This window comes from Anticarsia gemmatalis, chromosome 12 (genome assembly GCF_050436995.1).
Source record: "Anticarsia gemmatalis isolate Benzon Research Colony breed Stoneville strain chromosome 12, ilAntGemm2 primary, whole genome shotgun sequence".
Lineage (NCBI taxonomy): Eukaryota > Metazoa > Arthropoda > Insecta > Lepidoptera > Erebidae > Anticarsia > Anticarsia gemmatalis.
The window spans coordinates 12,652,694-12,671,638 of record NC_134756.1 but is presented as its reverse complement, the minus strand read 5'-3'; the positions used below and the strand labels follow the sequence as shown (position 1 = coordinate 12,671,638).

At 37.4% G+C, this 18,945-nt stretch overlaps 1 protein-coding gene across 8 annotated transcripts in view; it reads right to left on the bottom strand.

Annotated features, from left to right (window-relative positions):
• Positions 1 to 7: 7 nt before the first annotated feature.
• eIF5 (eukaryotic translation initiation factor 5) overlaps positions 8 to 18,945 on the bottom strand; it is a 40,128-nt gene continuing 21,190 nt past the window's right edge. For 3 of the 8 annotated variants that reach the window (XM_076121132.1, XM_076121130.1, XM_076121133.1), the window contains exons 3-12: positions 6,838 to 6,946; positions 5,454 to 5,698; positions 4,931 to 5,139; positions 4,504 to 4,621; positions 4,010 to 4,196; positions 3,642 to 3,749; positions 3,192 to 3,330; positions 2,679 to 2,838; positions 2,145 to 2,541; positions 8 to 1,801 (exon numbers count right to left, since the gene is read on the bottom strand). In XM_076121132.1, coding sequence (XP_075977247.1) covers positions 1,688 to 1,801; positions 2,145 to 2,541; positions 2,679 to 2,838; positions 3,192 to 3,330; positions 3,642 to 3,749; positions 4,010 to 4,196; positions 4,504 to 4,621; positions 4,931 to 5,087 — 1,380 coding nt within the window. In that variant the 5' untranslated portion in view covers positions 5,088 to 5,139; positions 5,454 to 5,698; positions 6,838 to 6,946 and the 3' untranslated portion in view covers positions 8 to 1,687. Of the gene's footprint in view, positions 1,802 to 2,144; positions 2,542 to 2,678; positions 2,839 to 3,191; positions 3,331 to 3,641; positions 3,750 to 4,009; positions 4,197 to 4,503; positions 4,622 to 4,930; positions 5,140 to 5,453; positions 5,699 to 6,837; positions 6,947 to 9,757; positions 9,887 to 18,945 lie in introns of those variants that run through there. The other 5 variants (XM_076121135.1, XM_076121136.1, XM_076121137.1 and 2 more) reach the window with 5 other exon arrangements.

The window sequence follows — 18,945 nt, the reverse complement described above, 5'->3', positions numbered from 1 at the left end:
ACAGAAATCAGAATCCAAAATGTATTGAATACAAAACAATCTAATAAAATTGTCAGGTGGCAATTTCAAAATATTCTATTTTAATAATAGTTAATAGTAAGAGTTACATCGTGTCGCATGGACCGCGGCGGCGGCAGTTATCCCTATATATTACACGAGAACGCGCGCGCCTCTTGGGGCCAGATCACAAAAACTAACCTAAATTACATACAAGTACACGCGCCCAGGCATGCCCCGGAGCGAACGCCCATTTATCATTGTAATACTAAAATCAACTTTTATAACCTTCTACTAACTCGTATTGCCATAGCGCGGCCTCTCCCAGTATTGCTGTTTGTGACATCTCTAGTTGTTGTCCGCTACCGTCACGAATCACTCGCACAATTAGCTATTTCATTACGTTTACTTCATCTCGGCTGACATCAAACTCCCGACGGTAGCCTCTCCTCACTTCAAACAAGTTGCGCGCGATTTTACATCGATGTAGGTATATAAAACTGCGTCCCAAAATATATATAGGAAAAAATTGATTAAAACAATATTAAAAAATCTATATATAGGAACATATAGCGTTTGGAAATAAGAAAAAATATAGCTTCCTATAAACAGTCACCCTAATTTTAAGCTTTGAATATAGTGCGTAGAGAAACATCGCTAGTTGGTTGCTGTAGACGCGCTTGTACGATACATACTTCTCGTCGAGACATCTGTAGTTGCACCGCGGAGACACCGGCGCGGTATCTTGATTTTGATGTAAATACGCGTTACATTTGACACACATCTACAGTATAACGAACGACATTCCTATTGTTATTTGGAAATAATTTGGATTACATCTAGTGGAGTAAAACAATTTTACATCAGGTATTGGCGACATTGGGCTCCATCTATACCTAATCTAATTACTTTGGAAGGGTACTACATATTTAGTTATATGCTTCAGGATTCGGTTTCGCGCCTTTACGCCGCAACAACACATGTTGACTAATATTTGATAAAGATACATAAAAGATGCGTACAAGGGCAGTTATTCCAATAAATGCATGATTATAGTTATCAAGGAAACACCGATTGTATATGAGGACAGAGTGGAATGATAGAACGCATCTAGTTGCCGAATATTGCACAATTACGTGATGAAACTACGACCATAATTCGAAGTAACATTTACTTCTATGAAAATGAATGTTTGAAAATGTCTGAGAACAAACATTTTCTAATATCTTTAGATCATCTTAAAATAATATTTACTTCAAATCATGGAACGAATGTATATCACGAAGAAATATAAAACAGCACAATTGAACCGAGTCGTTGGTCAAAATTCGATTGTAAATGATACTCTTATACACGATACGTGAGATGAAAACAGAGCCATAATAAATAGTGTATATAGCAGTATGGAATTCCAAACAAGCGTTTCACATACCTCACACTGAAGCACAGTTAATCAAGAGCTCGAAGCGAGCCATGCGGCTTACAATACAGCGCATACGCAATGAGTTCTTGAATAATGTACTATATGATTGACATTTCAAACGTTTGTTCGTAGTTTTTCAACTGCTAAAAGCTTATTTATTGTGATTGAGTTTAGAATATTTCGATGACCAACGCCAGTTGCAATCGCGTGATAAAGCATTATATTGTGTGTTGTGTTGTTGCGTGTTGTGGGCGGAGTGAGGCGAGTCTAGATGGCGTCGATGTCGACGTCGACGTCGTCGTCGTCCTGCGGCTTGGGCTTGGCGGGCGCCGCCGGCACCGCCTTGATGGGTGTCACCTTGGCGCGGTCCGAGTACTCGATCTGTGGAACACGTTCATGTTATGTTATAATTTAATTCATATGGAGTATGCTACAACTATAATTTTTTGAACAGGCACGAGAGGCAGAGGGTAGGATTTGAAATTTGTCTGCTAAATTTCGTAATATTTTTTATGTTTTAGAGTAGTTTTTAACTTAATTTTTTGTATGGACCGAAGTATCAGGGGTCAACAACGGACGGTACTTTTTTGGTTATGTTTAGTTAAAATATGGTGATATTTAGGGGTGGTAAAGTGTGAAATATTCGTAATTCGGTTAAAAATCATAGAGGTCGTATGGTTTTTTCCCATATAAAGTCGGATTATATAGTAGGGCGGTGTGTTACCTCGATGTCCTCCTCGTCGTCGCCGCCTCCGTCGCTGGAGTCCTCCTCGGCGTGCTGCAGCCACTCCAGGAAGGGCGCGGCGCGGCGCCGCACGTCGGCCACCAGCTCGCGGCTGGCGTACTTGCGCGACGGCTTGGCGGCCCACTCCAGGATGGCCTTCTCCTCCACGATGTCCTCGTCGTACAGCAGCTTGAGGATGGCGGGCACCTTGGGCAGCAGCGCGGCGTGGTGCGCGCACATGGCGGTGAGCGCGTGCAGCGCCGCCCGCTGGGCGCGCGGGTCGGCGTGCGTGCAGCGCAGCAGCAGCGCGCGGTGGCGCCGCACGTCGGCCGCCAGCGACGCGGGCCGCACCACCACCTCCATCACCACCAGCGGCGCCTTCGACTTCACCTCCAGCCTGCACGCACACACACGATTATCGAACCACAACCTTAAAACCTCAAAGCGTCCCCTGACACGACCGATACGTTAAACGTTAAACCGTCGCACATCTTTCTATTCGTATCTCTAACTAAACGTAGCGAATGGTATTACCTCTCGGCCTCGTGCAAGATCTCATTGATGGCCTTGGCGGACTCCACGTCGTTGGTGTCGTAGCGCTTCTTGAGATACGCGTAGAACAGATCCATGCGCTGCTTCTCGTTCTTCTCGCTGTCCTCCGACACCGTCATGCACTTCGCACCCTCCGTCAAATCTGAAACATGACATCAACACTTTTAGTAAAAAGCCAAAATTAATAATAATTAATAATAGTTCATACGCTCCACTCCCAAACTATTATGCACTTATATCGAGTAACCCTAACTTCTTAAACAAAATTATAAAAATAAGCACTTTTTTAACTTCAGAAAAAATATTGGAGTACATATGCATCACAGATTCATTACCCATGTTGCTTTAATTAAACAGAAAAAAACGAATCTTTGTTTTACGTAAGAAAATCACAAATATCCTCGACTTATTCCATGGCTACAATTATACATTGCCATTTTATACAAGAGCATTATAAGAAAAAGTAGCGGTAATGTGTGGTGGTGGTGGTGGTACCTTGCATGCGAGCCCTGACAGCCGCCTCGCTGACGTCGACGGTCCAGTGTCCGTCGTCGTCCTCGTCGGCCGCCTTGTCCTTCTCCTTCTTGCTGCTCTTGGGGTTCGGCGTCGTCGGGGTTATGGGCGCCTCGCTCTCCTGCACATTACACAAATAACACGTTTACTACAGACCAGAGTTATAAAAAGCAAGCTTCTTCTTGCAATGGCAAGAACAATGGTAATCATACTCAAATTACAAATAACCTTTAACGATTATAATCAGAAACTTACCTCATAAATGATTTGAGCTATTTGAATAAGGTACACTCAAACACTATGAATTGTAAAATTGTTAATATACTGAATTTATTGCAAAAAGACTACAGGCACAGGATACTTCGCTTTGCAGGAACAGGATACTTTGCTTTGTAGATTGTAGATATTATTTTTAAACAAGTGTATACGTACGTTCTTGGCGTCTCCGTCGTGTCCATCATGGTTGCCGTTAGCGCTGCCCGAGCCGGGGCCGGAGCGCTTCGAGCGCTTGCCGCGGTTGCCCTCCGTCAGAGACGAGCCCTGAAATCATATAACATGATATGTTACCCATAAATTTATTTTCCTATGCTTGAACACATAGACAAGGAAATTAGTGTAGTTTCAATAAAATGATTGCCGGGGTGACATTTTAACAACATTTTATTTTATTTCTTAATAAAATAAAATTCTATATTTGGGTTCGTGGAATCTGCTGGCTATCGGCCACTTGACACTCTCACACATAAGATCGGATTAGAAAATGATGATACAAAAGTTATGTAATTCGTTGTAATGCACACCTGCATGCTGGGATCATTGGCGGGCGGGTTCTTGAGTATGAAGGTGTTGAGCTTGTGGTTGAAGTCGAGCTGTCCGTGGTAGCCGCACGCCTTGCAGCCCTGCGAGATGGTGTTGCGCTTGGTGGACACGATCAGCTCCGTCTCCGGGTTGTCGCACTCCGGGCACAGCACGAACTTGCGGATGAACCTGCACAATACAAATACAACCATCCTTTAACTGTTTCTGAATAATATTCTTTGAAAGGCTTATACGTATGTAGGTGTTATGGAATGTACCGCCTCATCCTTCTTTTAACGTTGTTTCTGGGTTGGCACTAACAGTCATATACAATTTGATGATTTCAGATGAATCTAAGAGAATATGATATTATAAAAGTCAATTTGTCGCTGATTTTCGTAGTCACTCAAAGACGGTTTTAGAGCCATCCGTCGTTTATTCTTTTTCGTAATTTTTGTGCTGCTTGTTAGGTCGTATACTTAAAGTGGTAACTCACCCGTCCAGCAGGTCCTGAAGTTTGGCAGAGTCATGGCTGCCGTTGACGATGAAACGCTCGTTCTTGAAGTCGAACTGGGTCTGCGCTCCCAGCTCGCACCCGAAGTACTTAGTTGGATCTGTAGAAATTATGACAAAGATTTAGTAAACTAGCATGAAAAAATTGCCGCCCAAGGGTTGGGATTCTGCAGATTACAACAGACCGAATACATCAACTACTTGCGTTATTACAGTATTAAAATAAAGTAGATGAAGCAAATGAAGTTCGCAGCGACAAATACGCTTAATTTATCAAATAATGTTTCTAGTTTATTAAAGAAAGCTTCATTGGTTTATACATAGCCCATTTTGAAAAATACGTTTTTGTTAGAATCTGTGGTGTCTTAATCTCTTATAAGCGAACTGCTCATGATGGGTGTTGCACTCACAGGTGGCAGGTCGTCCAAGCGCCTTGGCGACCTCCGGCATGTTGACGATGACGGTCTTGATGCCGTTGCCCTTGCCCTCCACCTTGGCGCAGATCCTGGGCATCTTGTAGCGGTAGAACGCGTCCGCCACGTTCCTGTTCACGTTCAACGACCCCATCCTGAACGCTGTTCGCTTGCTTCTTAAATTATGTGATGCTCTTGTCTTGGATCTGCAACATGTTCGAAATAATCGTTACAGAGCGCGGCTATACTATAGGTAGTTAACAAAAACGCGTGTCTGTCTTATCGTATTGCATTTGCAAAAAGCTAGATGTTAGCGTTTCTTATTGGTAATTGATTTTGAAGCAAAGGACTACGAATTACATTTTTAAGCGAGCATATCGACCCATATTCTTGACTCCTAATCAGAAGATTTGGGGACACAAATGTAATTATTCGGGGCAGTAGTCTCTGCTTCAACCAACAACCCACTCTGTTATAATCCTGACTTTAAATACAAAAGATAAGTCCAAATATCACTCACCAGTTGAACTAAACAGTATCAGTACGTAGCGTGTGTGTCAGTGTGTGTGTATGTATGTGTGTTTGTGTGTAGCGTGTGTGTGTGTGTGTTGTATAGTGTACTAGGTGGTGCGCGGTGTTGTGTTGCGCGTGTAGTGTTTCAGCGGGGCGGCATGCGGCCAGGCCGACGCTGCCGCGGCGCGCGCCAGTCACGTCTGCCGCAACGGCAGCAGCTTCCGGTGCCTGTTACTGCAAAATTTTGATGTTCTGCAAACAGAGCAGTGATGCGCCGGTGACGACTTACGTTAACTATTGTACGTGATTCTTTATTTCCCATTTTCTTCGATGAATAGCGAGGATCGAACTCGCTGAGGTCGATGCAACTTTTATAATCAAACGACGACTTCATAATGTGATACTCTCATTTTTAATATACTCTAGCTCTGATGGCAGCCGTTTGACTATAACTAGTAGCCAAGTTGAACAGATTTCATGAACATTCGAATCCGGCTAATAATACAAAAGCAACGAATTGTGTCTGATTGCAATATTCTATAAAGTATATACCTAACTGAAATCTAACAATGTTATCTTAAATAGCCTAATACAATAAAGTTGAGCTCATCCTCAATTCACAAAGTTCGCCAGTTCTGACATCACAAAGGATTATTCTCGAATCTTGTATAATGGTTTTGCAAATTTCGGTTAATTCCTATCAACAATCTCTGAAAACTTTGTAAAACTTAAATATTGACTTTCAACCGGTGTCGGGTTTTAAACAAACTTCCGAATTTTAGTTATCTGATTTGGAGATAAAAGAGTTAGGCAAGTTAAATCGGTTTTGAGGCTTGAAACTGTGGTAACCAGATTACAAGGAAGATAAATTTTATTGCTTAGATTACAAATATTTGATCGTCGACTTGCTAAGTTTCACACATCTGCAAAACTTTGCTGTTGGTCGAGGAAAATGATAGTTTAATTATATTTTTGGATGTTGTATCCGGCATCCGCCGCCGCTTCGTGCTAATTGCAATTAACAGATTGGGATCTGCCACAACGAAAATACTTGAAAAATCTAGAATTTATTTCAGTTTTGCAACATCAATCGCAACAGAAATCATTGTATTTCTGTGCATTTTTAAATTTTCTCTAGGAAAAGGTCTCGAGGCTTCCTATAGGGGTTTTATAGGTGTGATGGCATGAATCTATCCAATAGTTTTGCAACCTTAATTTCCATAAAGAAACAGTTGTATTTGTACGCATTTTTTAAAATAATCACTAGGATAAGATCTCAAAGTTTCTTGGGTGCTAACTTTCCACACAGAAGTCACCTGTGGATTTTTATTTAATTTCTACGATCTCAAGGTTTATTCGGTGTTTTGTATGTGTGATGGTATGTTGTATACCTGCGAGAAGTATATCTAGGTGTGTGAAGCGTCATGCACGCTCGACGGCTGCCGGCCGGTCTCGTTGTCGCGACACACCGACTACTCTCCTCGCACTGTACTGATGTCTCTGCAACAACACATACACACACATTACATACTTTGTATTTAAACCTAACTCTCGGAAAAGTTGTCATATCAATATCAATAATTATAACAAATAAAACACTATAAAGTTTTTGTATTGAAAATAATGCATATCATTTTTATTGTAAATAGGTACCTACCCACAATGCAGTTTTATTCTTATCATGCCAACATACTCTATTCCAAACTTAATAGATTCCAAACTTAATAGATTCCAAATAGCAATTCTAATCATAATCCCGCAATGACAATCTTGTTTCAAACCTAAAAGTATTTGGTACACGACCGTTTCGCACGTCTATCACCAAACCGAGTCATATATCATACGAGACCCAAAAACGTCATTTCGACCGCATAAATAAAATTACCAACCACATACGGTTAAACAGCCTTAGCGAGAAGCGTAAAGGAAATTCAACCAAGCACTGAATCACATGGAGCAATAAAAATCCTTTTATGTTGTAGATATGCGTTCACAATTTACTGATGTGTTCCGAGTGTGCCGTATGCGAATGGAATTACTTCGGATGTATGCCAATAGAATTATGAATATGGGGAGTAATATTGAATATTTGACAAGATGGATGTTACTTTTACGTGTAAGTACGCGGAGGATCAAGTTTGGACTACCAACGTGTTCAATTTCTCTCATTTGTAAAAGCTAAAACGTATACGTGGGCCACTACTTATATTTTGAGCCTAACTATGAAAAACGGTAAACGTGTGAGTGAAAACTACTTTATCGTTTTCTCGGGTATTCTTATGCATGATCTAGATAGATTTTTATCCGATCGAAATATTTTTTTAATATTTTTTTTTCTTTCCCGAAGACCCCTTAAAAACAAGGTGTTTAAAAGCATAACCTGTTTCTTGAGGCGATGAAAAACCAATGTTTACGGTATTTATTTTTGACGTTTTGGATCTTAATAAAGTCATTTGATGTCAAACTGTAACGGCATTACAAGAAACTCGTTAATTAGTTTTTTTCGTGCACATAATAGCCGGCTGTTTAGCGAGATGCGTTACGGCCGGCATTGATTTTATTGAGCTCGACCTGTAGGATTTTGTGATTTTTCCATATTTTAAACCAGTCTTTAGGTAAATTTTTGGTTGCAAATCAATAAGAATTAACCGTTCTGCATTTTTATAAAGACACTTTGTGCTGTTATAAAGGTTTTATAAAAAATCAAGGGACCATTTTGTTCCGAAGTGCTTCAAGCGCGAATATTTTTTTCTGGATTTGGATCATCTTAAAGCTTCCATAAAGTCGACTGGTGTTTATTTTTGGGCTCAAGCGCACTATATCCTAGATTCCTGTTTTATCACAATTTGATACACGTATTTTGAAGCCAAACGATGGACTTTTGAAACATTTGTTTGCACTAATCGGCGGGAGGACCTTCTCGAATTATTGTAAAAAAAAATTGGTTCATTTAGAAAAAATCTTCTAATCCGAAATGTTGTTACCTAATATTTTATATCTAAGAGTGGAAATAATGTTTAGGATTGTGTCATTCTTTTCTTGTATCAGGAAACTAAAATGCATAATTATTTTTCGCACAGCATCAATTTTTCCGGAGACAACTGGTGACCTTGGACGACCTTCAGGAATTTCATTGGTGATGGAAAAATAGTCATGATAGAACTCTATTTATTGGCGTTCAAAATTTTCAAAAGATCAGACTTTATCACCAAAATAATAAATAAGTCGATATAGACACGACTGTTTCTATAAGTCACGTCGAAAGTTGTAAAAAATATTTGCACGAAAATGTTAACATCCTAATGCCATTTTCCCACACACTTAGAATTTTCGATCGACGATATTGAAAATATTTTCAGCGCAGATTTCAAAACTTTCTTAGGAATGTAGTAGTCAAAAAGACCGTACTTTACGATGAAAACGCCAAATGGGGTCTAAAACAATCAGATTCGTCAAGGCTCAAAATATAAATAGTGACCTAAGTATTTGCAGCAGAAATTTATGTTTATTATGTGGTACACTTTAAACGTGTATAGCTCATTGCTAGAAAAAAAATCGCAAATTCTTATTTAGTTGCAAGCCAGAGAAGACCTTAAACGGGGAAAAGGTACTCAGTAGCCCTGATGCGTCTCTCCGTGTTCTATCTGACTTAAGCATTAGTAATCAGAATGAATACAATACTTTTTCATAAGTAGATATAAAAATGATGACGACACGATGATAAATCAAAGTCTACAGCAAAAATACTTGACGTCATTCTTACGTTTAACGTGAAAGCCTAATTAAACAACAAATAAGGTAATACATTGATACAAACTCAACAATTTATCAAGTGGTACGTGCGTGAACAATAAGTAAGTAAATGTTGATATAGCCGATAGCCCGATATTCGAACTTAAGGTACAACATTTATTTGCTTTCGTTAATACACTTGTACCGTTTCATTGAAAAACCACTTAGAAGTATGCTTTTTTCAGTCAGTTTATGATACAGTATCGATGATTTTCTTTATCCACCTACCTATTTGGAAAAAAATACTATTCCTTCAGTGTCCGTTCTTTAATAAAGGCCGTTTTCCGGCCTCTATAGTACCGTTCAACTTTTCTAGCTTTAGTAGAGCAGTTTTGAAGGTAGCATAGTTATGGGTCTAATTAAATTCCTCCATTTTCCAAAACCTTCCTTTGATTTCACTCAAGCAATCGATGTCACAAAAAGTGCATTTCATTTTGTGACACTACGTAAATAAAATACGACAATTTTGAAAGCAGAATAAAATCAACATGACGTATACAAATTAAACAAAGAACTCACAAAACTAACTATCTCCATGCCACGACGAAGCAGTACCTTACTGCACTGTACTAACATGCAGCTAGTAGCCAGTACACAAAATACACACGCGCACACAAGTGTCCTTGATACCGTGCACTCTTATTGGCCAATACATTTCCATTTGTATTTCCTTTTTGGTATAAAAAATTATAAGCTGTCATAAAATATGCAATTTTTATTTCCAAGATTTTATTGGCGAGCAGGTAACGTAGGAAACTGGGAGCAAAATATAATGTAATGTGTAATTTTATGTCTCAAACATATCACAGCCTCTTTTATCTTATGAAACCTTCTTCTAATAGAGATACAATAGAAATTATTGCAAGCCCTTATAAGCTATTCTTCCAATCAAATACATAGACGTTTTGCCTTTAAAACGCAGCGACGTAGTCAATTTCAGAAGTCAGCATTTATTCCGAATCTCTTTTTTATCTACTTTGAACCAACTTGCTTCACCGCTTAGCTTAGATCAGATATTAGTGACCCTATCAAGTGGTGTTCTTTGGTCTGTACACTTAGTACCTAACGAGAACATCATGATTTAATGTATTTTTGCATGTATTATGAGAGAAATGTCTCGTTATTGAAAAACAGTGTGTATGGTCACGGCAATCACGGTTGATTCGACACGCTCGCTCGCCTCTCCTATCGTGTCGTTTCGTGTGGTTTAGGATGTGGACACTTTATTGCTACGCGATAACAACTCCGATATTGATTTTTATTGCGGTATTTTTATGTTAACATTCGGTACTTTTTAAAAGGGGAATACCTACTGATATTTTAATGGAAATTGATATCATTTTAATGCTTTTCCCCAAGTTTTATGTCCTAACGGTTGACTGTTTAATTAAGACTGTTGAAGAGAAATTAAAATTGATATCTTTTTACCATCGTCATTGTTAATGATAATTTGTCCTATTGACCCTTGATTAAAACCACTGCTGTCATTAACGATATTTGCTTTTTATAGCACGGCAAATATCACCAATGTATTTCGGCAGTTGACATCCAACCTCCCATCTTCCTCTAAAGTTTTATCCTCGGCTCTAACTTAACAGTCAATGGCCGTACAAAAGGTTTAGGCGCATTAGGGCTAATTCTCATTATGGCTACTTCTCACTTGGGCTACTTCTCAATAGGGCAACTTCTCATTTGGGCTACTTCTCGTTAGGGCTACTTCTCAAAATTGGGGAATGTTTATTGAAATAAATGCTGTCTTTATGTACATATAATATAACATGTTTATTCATTCATAAGAGATTAATGACATTATTATAAGAATAAATCAACATTAATTGAACCAATGTAATTGGTAAGTATACAATGTTATAAGATTACTTCTTGTAATTACTTTAGTCTGGTTTGAAACTAACATTTATTTATAACATACACAAATCAATAGTTAAAGGATATGTAAACATTACTAGGTGTCACTTCTTTTAATTACTTGAATTTCAATAAAATCAACATAAATCCACACAATAATCAACAAACAATATTAATTAGGTATATATTTATAGAAGCATAATATCCTTCAACTATTGATTTGTGTATGTTATAAATAAATGTTAGTTTCAAACCAGACTAAAGTAATTACAAGAAGTAATCTTATAACATTGTATACTTACCAATTACATTGGTTCAATTAATGTTGATTTATTCTTATAATAATGTCATTAATCTCTTATGAATGAATAAACATGTTATATTATATGTACATAAAGACAGCATTTATTTCAATAAACATTCCCCAATTTTGAGAAGTAGCCCTAACGAGAAGTAGCCCAAATGAGAAGTTGCCCTATTGAGAAGTAGCCCAAGTGAGAAGTAGCCATAATGAGAATTAGCCCTAATGCGCCTAAACCGTACAAAAAACTAATAAACCTCCACAGTTTCCAATTGCCAGTAGCTGATTAAAAAAGTAAACGCGCCAAGCGATAGATCGTGGTGCAATTAATTAAAACTTTCGTAAGTGCCGCCGCTACGAAACTGCTTGTTTCAGCGAACATACGTGCTCGCTTTAGCCTACATTCGAAGAGAGCACTTTAATTAGTGTAGCACTAGCAATTAGTATGAATAGGCTACTTATTGATGACTTTGGCTATAGGAATTGAAAGACAAGCCCAAATGTATGCATGTAAGGGGCAATAGGATTGATAGGGACCGCTGCAGTGGTTCGTGAAAATGAAGTTTTGTAAAATATTGAAGGTGTTGGTTATGACCTTTCTCTATTCTATATTGACACGTAGTAGGCACTATCGGATAAACGTGGCTTATATTTAGTACTATAGTTCGACAGACATTTTATGGCGGATAAAATTGCGATAAGAAGCAAACGAAATTTCAATATTGGATTAAAAAATTCTTTTTTTTTCAGTCTCATTATGAGAACAAAACGTAAATTGTTTCAAGTCGTTTAATGATCCTGTCTTTGCAGGGATTTTTTATCCTATTTATTTCTTTTATATCCATAGCTTGAATGCGTAGTGCATGTATAAATTCCAAAAATGTATGTTCCAGCATCACGTAATCCCATCCGTGTCGGAGACAGACTGTTCAATGTGACATTTTAATTAAAAGTTGCTTCGAAAAGAGCAGGCTTTTCCGAGCCCGATTGAGTTTGGCGTACGTAGTTCTAGCGATGCATAGATTTGTAGAGAGCATTCAGCGATGCAGTGCAAATACACTAGTGAAAAAAACAATGATTCGACGTTTATTTTTCTAGTTAAGTTTTATCTTGTAATGTAAATACAAGTAGGAACGTTTGGTAATTGTGCAATAGCACTGGCTGTAATGCCTTATCTTATTTTTTGAAGTAAGTTACGTCTTTATTGCATTTATATCTAAAGGCTCTTCGAGCTAATGGTAGATTCAGTAATTGTAATGACTGTCTTAAGTGGCAATATTTGATCTGAATGAATTAATGATTTGACTTTATCATGACTAACTGATAAAAAGTTCAAATCACATAAAAGGAGGCTCGATTTGGACACAACATCATAATCTTTTTTGCAACGTCAGAATAAAATAAATTCTTCATATCAAAAGCAGTAATATAAACATAAATAGCCCGCGTTATATTTATTGTGCTACTGTTATCGTTACTCTGTGGCCGCGCGGCCCGTCCTCCAATTACACCGTGGGGCCGCAATGCGCCATTCGCCGCGCCTCACACCGCATACCGCTTCTTTACTTACATCGAACCAAATGTGACTGCCAATATATGACTTCATTTTGAATATTTGAGAGGATTTCTATATTTTAATATCTGAGCAACTGCAGAGACGAAATATGTAGGAATTTGCAGATCGTATTAAAGGAATGCACAAGAACATAGCATGAAGGAAAATAAAATATGGCTAGATTTTCGCTTGCGGCTTCGCCCGTCTGGAATTTATATATTACCTAGTGCTCCTCTACATTTTCTAAGGAATCTTCATACCAAATTTTTACTTTCTACTCTCAGCAGTTTCGGCTGCGCATCGTCCATCAGTTAATCATTGAGAATAAGTTATATTTAGTATGTATTAATCTATTTATATATTTAAGTTGTATTTTGTTTATTGTATTACTATGGGAATCAGTTGCCTGAAGTAAAGGAATAAATAAATAAATGTATATGTTATTTTTTATTAATATTTTATTTTAAATCCTACTTTTATGGAACTCCAATATGCAGTGGTTTTAGTTAAGATATATGAGCCAATTTGCGTGTTTGTCTCGGTCGAGATTTCAACAGAAAAATGCGTTAATTGCGAAAACGGATGTGAAATTTTCAGAAATACTTTTCCTCAGTACATCGTTATCTTCTTGGCATTTCGACCAAAGTAATCTTAAATCATTTGTTCTCCCGCATAACCTAACATACTTAGGACTCCTTGAAATAGTAAAATCCTTACGAAAAAAATATATTTACGTTTATAATTTAAGTGTAGTTTTATAAACATAATATCAAAAATAACCTTCGTCTGTGTTTTTGATAAGTACGTATAATATTTCAAAATTAAACTCATACAAGCCACGCTAACGCACGATAATTAGTTAAGACTACTTGATATGAAAACAACATGAAACATGGCCACAAGTTTCAAAAATCATTATTAAAATTAAGGTCAGAGTTTTTATACGTACCTATCTACAGGTCAAAATGACGACATTAATGATGGTCAAAGCTGCAATTATTACACAATAGGGACAATGACATTGGACAGTAATAAATCATCAATTATTTAAGTACAGGGCTTTGTGAAGGTTACATCATTTGTTACATGTATGTAAATGAATATAACTTGCTTGCGCTGTGTGAAATCTAAGTTTCACGGGACTTCCATAATAATACTTTAATCGTGTTTGACAAATGTCACATAAACAACTATATCTACAAACATAGTTAATCGTGTTTTCAGTAAAGACAGAGTTCCGACAATTTGTCCAAAAAATAGTAACTCTTATAGAGATACTTATATTATATAGATGTCTTGGATAGTCAATTGAAACTAACCACACCAAATAAAACATTCAATATAAACAGACACGTTTTACACAAAACAATAATCCATTTAATTCTGAGGAATTCATCTTTCGTACTTAGTTAGAGACCTGAGTCAATTCACATCCATACCGACCATTCGAGAGACCATTCAACGAGCCCTACAGTACACACAATGACAGGAAAGCCATAGCATGTAATTCTCAGTTCTAATAGTGGACCGGTGTGGACAGTGCAGTGGGCGATATGCGAGGCATTCACAACACGACACCCGGCGTTGTTGTATGACGCTACGATCGACCGACATTCATTCACTGTCGCTTGGTTTGTAGAGCAAGTGACGAGCGGCAGCGGATGTTTTTATATGCAAAATTAATTGTTCAAACCATTTGGGGATTAAAAAGAATGGCCAGGAGTTTCTTGCCAGCTCTTCTCATTGGCCCTACCTTCCGAACTGGCGGAATCTGTATTATTGACTATGACCATGTTTTATATCGACACGTATGCTCGTTCTGATAATTATTACATCAGAATCTTATTGCGGTATGCTGGACCGAAGAATGTCACTTGCTTCGTTGCCTACAAACTAATGCTTCATTCATAATCATTTAAAGCTTATAGTTGACTTTCACTTTTCAGTTACAACGGCTTAGTCTGGTTTAATCCTTTTCTAGGCTTTTTAAAGATAAAACTTTATATTTTTGATATTCCAAGCTAAATGAAATCTATATTATTCGTAGTATTCCCTAAAGTTTGTTTTTGTATCAACTATTCTACAACACAGTAAAAAGGTTTACGTAAATATTTTATTAGGTATCATGAAAGGTTTTTAGGGTATTAAATAAACATGTATTGAGTAGGCGTACTGGAGTCCCAATTCCCTAAAAGCTTAAAGTTGTCTAGACTGTAGACGTTAAATCCCTAACAAGCTTTGAAACTCGGCAATATGTAAGCCGAATTGAACACCGCAAAAAATATGTACTACTAAAAACGTTAGTTAATGTAGTATTTTTTCAGAATTATATTAATATTTAGTAATACTTTATTCTTTGGCTATTTGAGTACTTTCTATGACTTGACTTTATCATGACTAACTGATAAAAAGTTCAAATCACATAAAAGGAGGCTCGATTTGGACACAACATCATAATCTTTTTTGCAACGTCAGAATAAAATAAATTCTTCATATCAAAAGCAGTAATATAAACATAAATAGCCCGCGTTATATTTATTGTGCTACTGTTATCGTTACTCTGTGGCCGCGCGGCCCGTCCTCCAATTACACCGTGGGGCCGCAATGCGCCATTCGCCGCGCCTCACACCGCATACCGCTTCTTTACTTACATCGAACCAAATGTGACTGCCAATATATGACTTCATTTTGAATATTTGAGAGGATTTCTATATTTTAATATCTGAGCAACTGCAGAGACGAAATATGTAGGAATTTGCAGATCGTATTAAAGGAATGCACAAGAACATAGCATGAAGGAAAATAAAATATGGCTAGATTTTCGCTTGCGGCTTCGCCCGTCTGGAATTTATATATTACCTAGTGCTCCTCTACATTTTCTAAGGAATCTTCATACCAAATTTTTACTTTCTACTCTCAGCAGTTTCGGCTGCGCATCGTCCATCAGTTAATCATTGAGAATAAGTTATATTTAGTATGTATTAATCTATTTATATATTTAAGTTGTATTTTGTTTATTGTATTACTATGGGAATCAGTTGCCTGAAGTAAAGGAATAAATAAATAAATGTATATGTTATTTTTTATTAATATTTTATTTTAAATCCTACTTTTATGGAACTCCAATATGCAGTGGTTTTAGTTAAGATATATGAGCCAATTTGCGTGTTTGTCTCGGTCGAGATTTCAACAGAAAAATGCGTTAATTGCGAAAACGGATGTGAAATTTTCAGAAATACTTTTCCTCAGTACATCGTTATCTTCTTGGCATTTCGACCAAAGTAATCTTAAATCATTTGTTCTCCCGCATAACCTAACATACTTAGGACTCCTTGAAATAGTAAAATCCTTACGAAAAAAATATATTTACGTTTATAATTTAAGTGTAGTTTTATAAACATAATATCAAAAATAACCTTCGTCTGTGTTTTTGATAAGTACGTATAATATTTCAAAATTAAACTCATACAAGCCACGCTAACGCACGATAATTAGTTAAGACTACTTGATATGAAAACAACATGAAACATGGCCACAAGTTTCAAAAATCATTATTAAAATTAAGGTCAGAGTTTTTATACGTACCTATCTACAGGTCAAAATGACGACATTAATGATGGTCAAAGCTGCAATTATTACACAATAGGGACAATGACATTGGACAGTAATAAATCATCAATTATTTAAGTACAGGGCTTTGTGAAGGTTACATCATTTGTTACATGTATGTAAATGAATATAACTTGCTTGCGCTGTGTGAAATCTAAGTTTCACGGGACTTCCATAATAATACTTTAATCGTGTTTGACAAATGTCACATAAACAACTATATCTACAAACATAGTTAATCGTGTTTTCAGTAAAGACAGAGTTCCGACAATTTGTCCAAAAAATAGTAACTCTTATAGAGATACTTATATTATATAGATGTCTTGGATAGTCAATTGAAACTAACCACACCAAATAAAACATTCAATATAAACAGACACGTTTTACACAAAACAATAATCCATTTAATTCTGAGGAATTCATCTTTCGTACTTAGTTAGAGACCTGAGTCAATTCACATCCATACCGACCATTCGAGAGACCATTCAACGAGCCCTACAGTACACACAATGACAGGAAAGCCATAGCATGTAATTCTCAGTTCTAATAGTGGACCGGTGTGGACAGTGCAGTGGGCGATATGCGAGGCATTCACAACACGACACCCGGCGTTGTTGTATGACGCTACGATCGACCGACATTCATTCACTGTCGCTTGGTTTGTAGAGCAAGTGACGAGCGGCAGCGGATGTTTTTATATGCAAAATTAATTGTTCAAACCATTTGGGGATTAAAAAGAATGGCCAGGAGTTTCTTGCCAGCTCTTCTCATTGGCCCTACCTTCCGAACTGGCGGAATCTGTATTATTGACTATGACCATGTTTTATATCGACACGTATGCTCGTTCTGATAATTATTACATCAGAATCTTATTGCGGTATGCTGGACCGAAGAATGTCACTTGCTTCGTTGCCTACAAACTAATGCTTCATTCATAATCATTTAAAGCTTATAGTTGACTTTCACTTTTCAGTTACAACGGCTTAGTCTGGTTTAATCCTTTTCTAGGCTTTTTAAAGATAAAACTTTATATTTTTGATATTCCAAGCTAAATGAAATCTATATTATTCGTAGTATTCCCTAAAGTTTGTTTTTGTATCAACTATTCTACAACACAGTAAAAAGGTTTACGTAAATATTTTATTAGGTATCATGAAAGGTTTTTAGGGTATTAAATAAACATGTATTGAGTAGGCGTACTGGAGTCCCAATTCCCTAAAAGCTTAAAGTTGTCTAGACTGTAGACGTTAAATCCCTAACAAGCTTTGAAACTCGGCAATATGTAAGCCGAATTGAACACCGCAAAAAATATGTACTACTAAAAACGTTAGTTAATGTAGTATTTTTTCAGAATTATATTAATATTTAGTAATACTTTATTCTTTGGCTATTTGAGTACTTTCTGCTGAGACAAAGGCTTTTCCCTTTTTCAAATAGATAGACTCATAAACACACTACCCTCCTTTGCGTTGTGTAGTCAGATAAAAACCATGGAATACGTCACAATAATTTAAATAATACAAGTATATAATTTGCCCTTGATCATTTGCACCACGCGTCAACTAGCGAGTATCAAATGCGGGTAGATCGGATGTAACGCGAGCCATGCGCGGGCGCAACCCGATCCCTGCGCGCCGCAGTGCGCCCGCGCTTACTACGTATACGCGAAACACTGTTACGAATGAGTTCAAGGTATTATGTAATATGAACTGTACATGTAGGTATTCAATGCGGAAGGTGCACCGGACATTGTTAATGGTCATCACTGCGAGGAATTTATAAATTGTTTAGTTTGATAGTGGACACGGAACTAAACAAATACATAATATGACTACTATGTAAACGTCAAAAGAATAAATGGTAGAAATATATTTCATCAGCGTCTACCACATGCTAGTTAATTGTCAGAGACACGTCACTTTCATTGAATTGGAGACAAAATAACGCATGTGAATAACAGGACACAAAAGATTTGAAAGTAGTCAACATCAAAGTAAATCACGAATTCAAGCCTACCGAAAACTGGCTTATGGTAGAACAAGAGAAGGAAGGTCTTTGACCCGACGTTTCAGCCTTAGCAAAACTAACAACAAACACAATACCGCGCCCATAATAACACAACATCCTCGGCTATTGACAAAACATTTAACTAGAAACCTCGTCAGTATACAGTGCAAAAATCAGATTACATTCAACACGCAGTCCACCCGATACTGTATGTACATAGACAGTGGCAACATCCGGCCGTTTGTCCGACGTAGCTAAACATCGATAGTGTGGCCGACTGTGGCGGCTTCCGGCGAACCCCTTTGGTACCCCACCCCTGCAGACTGTATTGATGTTATGGTGTAATTGCATCTGCAATAGTGCCTTGTA